The following is a 12,551-nucleotide window of genomic DNA, read 5'->3' on the forward strand; positions in this document are numbered from 1 at the left end:
CGTTCATGTCCTCCTTCACCGATTCCGTGGATACTCTGTTTTCGTCTTTCTTCTTCATCAACTGACACCCGTATTCTTTGATCGTAGAACTTAGCATTGAGAATCCGTTCGAACAAAAGATGACGACTATCATCGACGTGCCCATGCTCAGCGTGAGCGTTGAGGAACTAGAGCACAGGGAAACCGCGTATACCGTCTCCTTCGATATACCAGGCAAGGCCGTGAAGTTTTCCGGTGGGTTATCTATGAAATGGATCGATCCTAACACCAACGATCCAAACACCGACACAAAGACCGCCAAAAAAGGCACCACCAGATACGACGACCTCTTGCTAGCTGATTGGATAGCGTTCGGGAATAATAAACGAGACAGATTGCATATATCCTCAAACGTGCGGCGTATTTTCTGCGACTGGAACACCAAAGTCCATCTGATAACGACGCAGGAAAAGTTGTAAAGGAAATACAGGGCGAATGTCGTGGTGTCGAACATGTATTTATATATGGACAGGGGCATCGCAAACAGAACGAACGTGGCACCGATACCCCAGAAAATATTCCATATTTTCATGGCGCTGCAATGGAGAATGTCCCTCCTTCCGTTTGGAGATCGATCGATCCTTATAGAAATGCCCAACGCACTCATGCACGATAGAATAGGACCGAACGCTTTCGGGAAGTTTCTGTTTTTGGCATGTTTTTTCTCACTTCTTTGATGATTCGCCGCAGTCTTTCGGTCAGATTTCCTCGGGGTGAAAAGCGAATCGATCGAGATACCGTTCTGGAAAGCCAGTGGATAATCTGGGCTGGAACTGAAAATTTTTCTCTGACGATACATCTTTCTCCTGACGCTTTCTTTCGCGATAATAGTATGAAATGAAAACTTCAAAAACTCTGCGTCTAAAATTTTCCTACCATGTGATAAATATCCTCCTGGTGATGATGGAGACACCTAAACACTGGAGGAACTGATAATATTCAAATATAAAGGGTTTGTATGACTCTTTAGAGAAATTATACAGCAGCTACAGAATATTGAAGGGGAGTAGTAACAGGGCGGAAAACACAAATTACATCCGTAACAGACATTAAAAATGCTATGAGGCATACATCGATTGATTTTTTCCGATAAATACGCTGTTATTAATGAGATTCATGGAATTCGACTCGCATAAATGCATTATCGAGTCGGGTTGAAAATTCGTATTTGATGGATGATTTGTTTTCGTCTTTTAACATTTTGTGCTCTTTAAAGCAGGAAAAAAAAAACTCGTACATTATCATATTATATCGATAAAGTTCAGTTTGAAACCATGCACCCAATGTCTTCGGTAAGTTTTCGTTTTAGAAGAACGCGATATTAAAGCAGAAACGTGAGTACTTAGCTTTCAAGCTGAAACATAAAAACAGACTTTATAATGTTTCTGAATGTTTCAATCATTCTATTGCTCGCAATATTTCGCTTTATTTCAAAAACGTCAATGGTTCGACGCTGGAAGAAACGCTTTAGTTTTTTTTTTACCATATATATAAAAGCGTTTTTTTTTATTTGATTTTTTCTAAAGGTTTTTTTTTCCTAATTACAGTTGTTATGTGGTTCAGAGTACGCCAGTAGCCCCGAATTCATCTTGAATAATTCCAGCATGATCAATGCGACGTTACCGACACCTACTCCTACGGAGTGCATCTATGGTCAGGTAAGGGACCGAAAGCATCTCGGTGCAACCAGGTGTGCATGAGTTGGAATAATACTCCATATTACAGTGGATTTTTGAGGGGGGTGTGAGAATGTGTGAACCAGATTTTTTACTGCAATGTTGTCCTGTAAAAGGATTGGAAACGCTTTTAAGTTAGTGTTATTCGAGAGATAAGGAGAAACTAAATAATGTAAGTAATTTGTAGATCAGCAAAAAATTAAATAAGTAAGAGGAAAAAACTACTTGAAGTAACTGGCGGACCGGTGGAAAAATAAATAGTAGAAATAATATTTGTGGGTGAACATTAATAAATATGAAATACTAGAAGAGTAAATAATAGAAGAGTAATTTGTGGACCAGCCAAAAATAAATAGCTTGGAGAAAAAAAAATACTGGAAGTAATTTTTTTACCGGAAAAAAATAATAAGTAATTTTTTTTAAGCGAAAAGTATATAAATAGGAGAAAAAGTAAATAGTAAAAAATATTTGTGGACCCGCAAAAAATTTAAAAATGAGGGGCAATATAAATAGTAGAAGTAATTCGCGGGCGAAAAAAATTAAGTAGGAGAAAAAGATAAATAGAGTAGATTGATTGATCCAGAGCTAAATAGAGTAGAAGTGAATAGGAGTAATTCGTGGGCCAAAAAAAAAATAAGTAGGAGAAAAGATAAATAGTAGAACTAATTTGTAGGCCACCAATAAATTGAAGAAGAAACAAATAGTAGAAATTATATGTGGACCGGCAAAAAATAAATGAATATATATGGGAAAAGATAACAGTAGGAAGTTTTTATGGGATAAAAACTAATAAATAGAAGAAAAGACAAATGTCATGGAAAAGAAAATTATTTGCATACCAGTAAGAAAATAAATAAGTAGGAGAGAGAAAGAAATGTAAAAGAGATAATTTGCAAACCGCAAAATAATAAATAAATAGGAGGAAAAAATAGAAGTAATTTGTGAACCAGTAAAAAGTAAATATACTAATAGAAGGAAAAAAATAGTAGAAATATAATTTATCGACACACTCGCCACTTATTTGCTCACCTACTCACTTATGAACTCCCTGTGATTAACTTGATCAATCACTGGCTCACTCACCTGCTCATCCACTTACTCCGAATGTCACTTTGTAGATGAATTGTCATGTCGGTGAATCTTCCAATCACGCCTTTTTTCTGACAACCTGTATGTTGAATGTTTTAAAATTGCTACGTTATAATTTTCCTTTATTTGTTCACCGTAGGCTCAAGTATTCCCCGCCGTGTTGTGTTTGGTGAGCATTTCTTTGTTCCTGAACATGTCCTACATACTGAAAGCTGTTTTCATGCTGCTCGAAATTTCGGGATTCGCCTTTGCCTTCTTCATGTTACGACCAGACCTCTTTTCTACGTCTCTGGAGTTCGATCACGGGTTTGTCATTACGAAAACAATTATAATAATCTGTTATAAAATACTTATTCGTCAAACACTTCTCGATTCATTAATCCCATGTCGTTTTCTTTTTGTATTGCATCCCACAGGTTCAGTAAGTTGCCATTGTCCGTTCACACAACGTTGTATCTTTGTGTCCTTGCCACGGTCTTGTTCATCTTGGACAGACAGGTAAGTAAGAATAGTCGGTGCTCATAAAACTTTCTAACATCCTCTAGCTAGGGCCAGGCTGGCCATGAGTATTCCATTACTTGCAAATATTCGCCGAGATATTTGAATTCAAAATCAGAGAGAAGTTACGAAAGAGCAGCAAAAACTAACGGACAACATTCCTTTCCTTCATTTATGCTGTCCTTTCCCAGCTTTTCTCCGATTTTTGAATTCGAAATTTCAGCGAATATTGCAGTTTAAGTACTTGGGGTTTTTTCTTGGCTTCAGGAGAGACAGGGGAAACAGCTTTCTAATTGAAAGTTATAGAACAAGGGACCGTATAAAAATTCAGATTTTTTATTTTGCTACACACCGTATTTTTACTCCCAAAACTGGTACTAGGTAATTTTTGAATGCCTTTTGAACATTTTTTTAAAACAAAGCTATACCTCTACGACGAACGGTTGGTGAGATAAAGGCCGCACTATCACTTACAGGACACCCTGTATAGTTGCGGACATGTTCCTGTGACTGAGGGCACACATTTTGAGAGACACTTGTCTACGTTCCAATGTATTTTTCTCTCGCTCTTCTACTGAATTAATGAAGCTGCAGACGAAAAAGTTAGCCATTAAGCGTAATTTTTCTTCTTACCATTTACAACGAATTACACATACATTTTCGTTTGTCTTACGCGATTTATTTCAAAATGGTTAAAATTTGTTATATCCAGACAGAGCTGACCTCCCGGTCGGACTTCTTATGGCGCAACAAACTAAAGATCGAGCAAGATGAAGTCGAAACCATGGGCAGCATCAACAAGATTTTACTCGAGAATATTTTGCCGGCTCACGTTGCCCATCACTTCTTGTCCGGATCTCGACAATCAGACGTAAGTTTGAAAAATTATATTAATGGAATATTGTCAGTAATTTCTATGAAAAAAAAATCGGATTCATCAATGTCTTTATGTCAAACCTTTTTCGAGTTGCGGACAGCGCTTACGTTCGGCGTCTCGGGATATGCGTCCACGAGGCAACTCGGTGACATACATTTAAAATAACACCCTGCCAGGGTTTCTCTACCTGTCCTAGTCCGCAGGCAGACTTGGTAATTTGATTCGAAAGGAATGAAAATTATTCGTTTGTATGCAACCGATGTTAGTAATGTTCAAAGACTTAGGAATTAAAAGTTATACCTTCATCTTCATACTCTTACAGTACCGCCAACTGGGGTGACTTTGCCCAGTTTTGAAATCAAAATTAAAAATTTTCATTCAACCCGTTGGTTAAAAGTCATAATCAAAATTCTTATGTTTAGTTCATGGTTAGTAGATATGATTTACGTAGCTTTTATTTTAATGGGTCACCTCTCCTTTTTATGAAAAAATAAATACGGGGTGGGCTTGTGTACACTTGGCATAATGGGGCGACTTTGCCCACCACCTAATCTGTATACATAACAAGGATGTGAGTGAATTTAGGGGAATGTGACCAACGCGGGGTGTCAAAAGAACGGCAATGACGACAAAAATAACGCGAAACAATGCAATGAATTTTTATTTTTAAAAAATATGACTCAATTATGACTCTTCGTTGAAACGGGTCCCCGAAACATTGCGATAAATTAGAAAAGCAGACATTAAAGTTGAAATTATGTGAATTATATACATTAAAAATCAATTTTGTTATTGTAAGAGTGTAAGCCTTTTATAAAAAATTAAATTCTAATTCTAAATTTGAAGAGAACGAAGAAGAAAGCTGGAAAGATCTACAGAACTGATGGTTTCACTGCAATATAAGTTAACATACGCAGAAAACAACTTAACATAGTTCAATGCTCCCCACAAGCATTTATTATCTTTAGAAAATACGTTAAATGTAACATAAAAAGAGTTGAAAAGAATCTGGAATCGAAAGGAAAACATGCGAGTTAAAGCAGTAAAAATTATCGGCTGAATAGTTTCCTCAGGAATTTTGTGTCAAGCTATTTTTTGTATGTATTGGTCCTTTTATAAGTGAATCTCGTGTTTCAAATAAACTTCTGTTGTTGTTTTTTTCAAGCTGTTGAATAGTTTCAATTCATATTTATGTTACAAAATTTCATCCATTTATACCTTCTGAGACAAAAATGGCAAGATTTCCACGTCGAAATTCGAATTTAAAAGACTGTGAATTCGAATTTAAAGACTGACTTTGGTTTATTGAGATGAAAATTTGGACATAGCCAAATAGCGTGCCGCTGCAATTCAGGGTGCCACGAGATTAACCGAATAGATGTGTGGCGAGACATCTTGAAAATTGCATTACATTGGAAATACCAGTTAGGTCAATAATTTCTAACGGTGTGCTTCATGTCACCTTAGTCTGCGTAGAGATCGTACTATATTGCAGTGGAGTCTTCATTTACATCCTGGTATTCAAAATTAAATTAGGAGTTGAACTGTAAAGTTCTGATCTCGATACAGGGTGGGAAGGGAGTAAATACTATATATATAGAAAGAAAGGAAAATCTGTACTCACGCGCTCTATTATCGAAGAAACAGCCCAAAAAAAAAAAGGTTTGCCCGAGTAAAAAAAGAAGAAGGATTTGGTCGCTCACATCACGATTAGATTTGTCTCGGTCCCTCTAAGTATGATCGCGCCGAGCACGACACCAAATCAAATTGCACTAGTGGTGCAGGATGGGAAAAAGGTTAAGAAACACTTTTATATAGAATAGATGAGGCAGAACGTCGTAAAAAGGAAAAAAAAGAACATTCTGTGAAATTTCGAATGCATTGGTGAGTAGCTCGGTGCACACGAGCAACAAAGTTGAAGATGCCTAATTTAAATGATAACAACTGAATCGGAAAATTTCCACGGCTCTTTCCGAGATACGTATCTTTCCATTCCTTGTAGTGCGCACTAAAAAATTATATAAATATTTATACTTTATTTTCTTCCCGATTCGGATTTATTCGCCGGAAATTCCGTCAACTCAACCCCTCATTCCTCCTATTTTCCAATGAGTGGTTTGTGAGCACACACCGCAAAACACGATTTCATATTTATTCAGATCACAGTGGAAAAATAACAGCTTGGAATCCGAGAAGGGCATATGCGTGTGTCGACGTCCGTGGTATTAAAGTCTTACTGAGCATGATGTTTCGTACAGAGATCCCTTTATCAGCGTTTTCTCGCCAAAAGGAGCGAGTGTCTTTGAAGAAGAGCTTCACTCATTTTTCATCATATCTGTTTTACTGCAGCAGCACCCGCGAGGTTAAGATCCTCTGGGAATTTGATTGATGGCATCCACCTTTTCGGCACGTCCTGGGAGTTTATGCCTCAAAAGCGATTGCGAGGCTTAACGTCGTTGACTCGTTTCCAAAGACGCCATGGACAAGAGAGAGAGTGTCGTTCCGATACGTGTTAGTGCCGGAGAAAGCCGATCACGCCCTGTTATTATTGCCATCCGGTAAGGAAGCCAGGGATTACGTTGGGAATCCATTGAAGATTCTGACATCTGTACCCCCAGTGACGTGTTGCTAGATGTTCGTGGGCTCCAGAGAACGCTGCAATACGGATTATGATTTAGAGCATAGTTTCCCAACATTTTTTGGCCCATCACCCCCTTCTTCAGAAATTTTTTTTTCTCCCATCGCAATCTAACCCATAGGATCTTATGTTATACCCATAGCTTCTACCCCCCCCCCCCCCGGAACATTCCATCCATCGCCCACGTTGGGAATCACTGATTTAGAGTGAAATTAATGTTATATTAGGGAAGTTTTTCTTGGTTTTTTTCCGTTCGTATTTTCACGATACCTACAGACCGAATTCTGTTCCAAAGCTGTTCCAAAGGAGTCCAGATTCTGTTCCCTCATTGGTCGAAACCTTAGACTAGGAACACAATAATTTTTTTCTAGTCTAAGGCAGTGGTTCCCCCTTTAAGGGAGACACAAACGGTGGGGCAATCCGATCAAAAAAATTTATCAAAATTAAAAACTTAAATGTTGCTTTAATTAGTTTCTGTGAATTTGAAACTCTCTTCCAAAGTTAAAAACGCAAAATTTCTTTGGAGAGATTTTCTGTACATCAAATTATTTTGTGTGCACAATTCCACCCCCCCCCCCCCGGACAGTAGGTCCTACTTACTCTCCTGTCCCTTTTCCGGGACATACAGTTTAATATCTCGATATTTATATAACTATAATTAATTATATTACGGAGTATAATTATCATAACATAATTTATTAGCCATGAAAATTATTTTAATTCCATAATTCAAAATTTCAACTACGCCTTGTTGAAAATATGGGAAAAATCGGAACATAATAAAAAGAAAAAGTGTGGGGCGGCCAAAATTACGGGAATATCTCGTAAAATACTGGTCATATATGGTCACTCCATATATATGTATATACACGTTTCTGGCCGGGGAGTGGTAGAAATACCGAATATCTAGCCCTTGGGCTGAAAAGGTTGTCATGTGCATCTTTGCCCGATAATACTACACCTGGTGCGAAAATATATTGATTGAAAATAATTAATTGGGAATATAAAGATAAAAAGTTTTTCATTTAATCATTTAATTATAAATTATTCGCGTGTTAGTTTTGACAGGCGATGTTGAGAAAATAATTTCCGGTCGACATACACGTACATACTGTGATTGGTTTTTTTAATCTAATTATTTTCAGGCCTCGATCACAAGTGCCAATTTCCCTCGCGTTCAGATATAATGAAATGCCCTTCAGGCGGAACTACAAATATGTCAGAAATAATTATAAACAGAGTTTTAGTTGGTCTTTGACAGGTCAACCGGGTTCTGATCGATGCCATCCAGGCCATACATACATACAAGGCTGTCTATCTGCAGATATCTCTGCAACCGTTGACTTTAGGAATATGGGTGCTTATAAATAGACTGACACTACTCAGACGTGTGTTGTGCCCATTCTGATGGAGGTAGCAGAAGAAAAAATTGTTGATTTTGACAAAACAATTTTACTTGTGGCGTCAGCTCCCGACAGAAATATAAAACGTTGTTTTAGTTCTTTTGCGATCCAGTAGATGGCATTGCTATCACATTATGTTCGAGAACATTCTCGCTGTTTGACGTTTGTAGTTTCTGCTGCTATAAATGGAATCCACGGCTGACACCAAGATTTCCAAATGCCCACGACTAAAAGTATTTGGGAACCGCGCTGCATAGTTTTACATTCTCCCATTTTTTTAAATCGAAATAAAGACCATTATTAAACTCTGTGGGCTGAATGAGGTCCAACTAATATAAAGCCTTGACGAAATACAGAAAGCATCATTATAACGGACTTCGCTTATAGCGAACACCTAAAAAAATTGTAAAAAGTGTATAAATTTTACCTGACGAGTTTAAAACTCATTTTAAGTACCTAAAAAAGTATTAACTCGTTTAACAAGCATTTCCAAGCAAGAGATTAGCATCGATCGTTGTTATGTTTTCCGTAGATATGGATGCGCTGCAACTCGTACCACTCGCCAGCTAGAAAAATTGAGACTAATACAGTGTATACGTACACATCGTACACATCTTTTTCAATTCAACCAATGTTGAAGGTTGTTTTTTTTATTATAGGGGATATAAACTACTTTACCGCACAAAAAAACCAACTCCGGTCATATATATCGCTATACGGCAATTTCCAAACAGTGGAGTTAGGTGGGAAATGAAGGCGCCATCTATCAGGGGTCGCCCCAGGCTTGGTAGGTAAAAAGAACTTGTTTACAACGTTCTATGTCCGGATTTGAACCCGTGGACCTTGACGGTAACCTTCATAGTGGAAGACGGTCATCTTTATCACTGTGCCCACTGGTCAAGTGGTCATAGTGACTGACTCGCATCGCGAGGGCCCGGTTTGAACCCAATCGTCACTACAGTGGTGGTCGGCTGAAGTTGGTTTTCTGTGATTCCAACATCGAGGCGCGAATGCTAGCCGATCTGTCCGTTAAAAAGTCTCGTCACACACTTCACTTCTGAAATATAGATGGCAGCTCTGAAAAATCAGACACAACACTTTATGCGCCCTCAGACTGTTAGATACACACTCATGCTTCCGGCACAGCTCACTCGATAGTAAATTGGCCGTGGCGATAGACCGGAGTTGTGCTCGGTTTGAAAGAAAGAACGACAGCCCAATAATTACACTCGTGATTCCTTGTGAAAAACTGATATAGAATTTTTTTTCTAATTTTAGAATCGGACGAATATTAAGGCAGTTATAACGTTTTGAAATTCTGTGACGTGTCAGTTTTCTAATAGTCAGGTACGCGCCAAATACTCAAATATGCCAAATACCGTGGGGCGGGCTGCCGCTAATTGAAAATGAACTGAATATTCAACATCGTTAGAAGCCTAGTTCAGTTATTTTCTTTCACGATTGGTGATTTTTCCTGTTCGTGTAGAGTAGAGTGATGTTATGAAAAATTGTTATTACGTGTTACCTTCGCCCCACTACGTTCGTAAATTTATCACCAGCTTTGTAAAGCGTTAGCCAAGGGTGAAAACTTGGAAAAATTGTTTTCCCAAAATCAACACTTTTTTGCCAAAACGTGGTAATTTTATTCCCTTCACTGTTAAGTCAAATTTTCTGAGAGAAAGGGCAAGGGAAAAAATTATATTATAACTATATTATAATTATATTATAACTATAATTATAACTCCACAATTATTAGTCAAATCAAAAAAACTGCAAAAAAAGTTTTGATTAGTTTTGATTATGCTCGGGGTTATAGCATTGCTATCAGCTTAAAATCGCCAAGTTATACGTTCGGTGAATTTGGCAGGATTCGAAAGTAACAAATTTTTAATGCACTCTTGACTCTCTCGTGTAATAAACACTTTTTGCAGCTAACTACCGTGCTCGCATTGATGTACACGCTGAAGCCTAAAACTCCGTATAAGAATTATTTGTTATAAACCGGACTTGCATTAGAACGGGCAACCTTCAGCCACTATCAGTCCGTTATAACGAGGTTCTGCTGTATTTATAGTGGTATTTATAATATACTGTAATTTAATGTTTTTTTGTCTTTTCTCTGACCGCAGGAATTGTACCATGAACGTTACAATAACGTGGCCGTGATGTTCGCTTCGATTCCGAATTACAAAGAGTTCTATGACGAGAATGACATCAACAAGCAAGGGCTGGAATGTCTCCGTTTACTTAATGAAATTATATGCGACTTCGATAAGGTAAGTTTATGCCTCTCGCATAACAAAATTGCAGATTACTTTGAATAAAAATAAAATATTTTATAAATGCATTGTTATTATACAGGGTAGAAAGGAAAGCCCCTAGGGGCCGCATTTTCGTGGCGAACCGCTGATCCTAGAAGGATACTTCCAGTTACAAAAGGTATCCAAATAAAGTGTAGACCCTAGATGCGTCATTCATATTGCAAGGGATTGTATAGTTATTTAAATAAAAGAAATAGAAGAACTTTTTATTTTGGTCATTCTACCTTAAAAAACCCAATTGGAGAGAAAGTTGTATCCCTGTGGTGTCCCACGCATACGACCACCAAGAGTCGGGTTCAACGACCACGCGAATGATCCCGAGTACTGGGGACGACCGTCTAGAAAACAGCCGCAGAGAATCACTACACACGAAAGCGGGAGATTCAAAATTTCTATGTCTGTCTTCCTTTTTTATTAACCGTGTGTGACCTCCCCTCCTCCTCTTCTTTTTTTCCTCTCTCTCCCATCGGAGCTGAGCGATGGTGGATGAAAATGCTCAAGTTTCGAGGATTGGACTTCGACTACCTCCCTTTTGGAAATGCAATGTACAACTATGGATTCAACAGTGCAACAGTGCTTTTCTGCTGAGTGGAATCACAAACGATGACACAAAGTATGCAGTCTTGGTCTCTTCCTTGGACGGAGAATGCTTGTCTTTCGTCTCGGATCTGATATTAAATACTCCGGCAATCAACCGATATCAAGCCTTGTCAGATCGCCTCATAAATGAGTTCGCCGCGACGGAACATCAAAAAGTCAAGGAACTTTCGAACGAGCTACAGCTGGGTGATCAAAAGCCAAGTCAACTGCTGCGGAAGATGAAAGAACTCTCCGGCAGCAGTCACTGGCGAGTTCTTGCGCACCTTGGGGATGCAACGCTTACCGCAAAATATTCAAGCAGCGTTATCGGTTTCCAGTGAGCTATTAGATCAACTTGCTGTGCTAGCCGACAAAGTGGCTGAAGTCACTTTCCAAAATTGAGTGTGTCGCATCCAGCCATCGTCGTCATCACAAATGCAGTCGACTCCAGATCGAAACGATTCGTCATCAGCCATCGAAACGCTCACCAAACAACAAGTGTCAGAGCGAGCTAACGGCTACGGTGAATCGACTCTCAAGAGGGAGATATCGTAATAACTCCCAACAGCGACGAGGCGTTCAACATTTCGTTCAAGTCGAGCACGGGATAACTGCTTCTATCACAACAAATTCAGTGAGAAAGCCCACCACTGCCGTCAGTCCTGTAAATATCAGAAAAAAAAAACGATGACCTTCCATCATCGCTGGTATGATGAAATCGGGCAGCAAATCCAGCAGGCTCTTGGTGATTGACAGAGTTACGGGTGATCGTTTCCTTGTTGACTCTGGCAGTGAAGTTTCTGTTATACCGCCTAAGAAAAAATCGTCTGCACTACATCCAAGTTTCCATTTGTTCGCCGCAAACAACAGCTAGATTCTTGCTTATGGTTCCACTGTGAAGAAACTGGATTTAGGTCTCCAGAAACCTTTTCCCCGGACATTTCTCGCAGCTGACGTCACGTCACCAATACTTGGAGCAGATTTTCTTAGCAACTTCAACCTAATCGTTGATGTGCGAAACTGACGACTCATCGATTCGAAAACATCATTACGGGTACTCGGATCGGTCAAGCCCACAACACAATCTTCCGTCACTACCATTGGAGATTCTGAATACAGTGTTACATTTCAAAAATTTCCGGATATCTTCAACCCGGCACAGATCGGTAAAACAGTGAAACACGTGCCGCGACACCATATCATCACTCGAGGACCACCTGTGGCATCCAAGCCTCGACGTCTCAATCCAAAAATTCAACAGCAGGTAAAAACCGAGTTTGAATTCCTTTTGGAACATGGGATTATCCGGCCCTCCAAAAGCCCTTGGAGCTCACCATTACATATTGTGCCCAAGGCGGATAGTACTATAGGTCCTGTTGGCGATTATCGTCATCTAAATAATGTTACGAAATTTGATTCTTACCCAATACC

The 12,551-nt window shown here is 38.9% G+C and overlaps 1 protein-coding gene across 2 annotated transcripts in view; it reads left to right on the forward strand.

The window, feature by feature from the left end:
* Window positions 1-12,551, forward strand: part of Ac76E (adenylate cyclase type 2 Ac76E) — a 303,933-nt gene that overhangs the window by 270,511 nt on the left and 20,871 nt on the right. For both annotated transcript variants that reach the window (XM_089245805.1, XM_089245806.1), the window contains 5 exons: window positions 1,587-1,697; window positions 2,944-3,110; window positions 3,221-3,302; window positions 4,015-4,173; window positions 10,350-10,496. In XM_089245805.1, the coding sequence (XP_089101931.1) occupies window positions 1,587-1,697; window positions 2,944-3,110; window positions 3,221-3,302; window positions 4,015-4,173; window positions 10,350-10,496 (666 nt within the window). The remainder of the gene's footprint in view (window positions 1-1,586; window positions 1,698-2,943; window positions 3,111-3,220; window positions 3,303-4,014; window positions 4,174-10,349; window positions 10,497-12,551) is intronic.

This window comes from Pholcus phalangioides, unplaced genomic scaffold (assembly GCF_987345545.1).
Source record: "Pholcus phalangioides strain wild (caught in Gottingen) unplaced genomic scaffold, Ppha-v1.0 ptg000016l_1, whole genome shotgun sequence".
NCBI lineage: Eukaryota > Metazoa > Arthropoda > Arachnida > Araneae > Pholcidae > Pholcus > Pholcus phalangioides.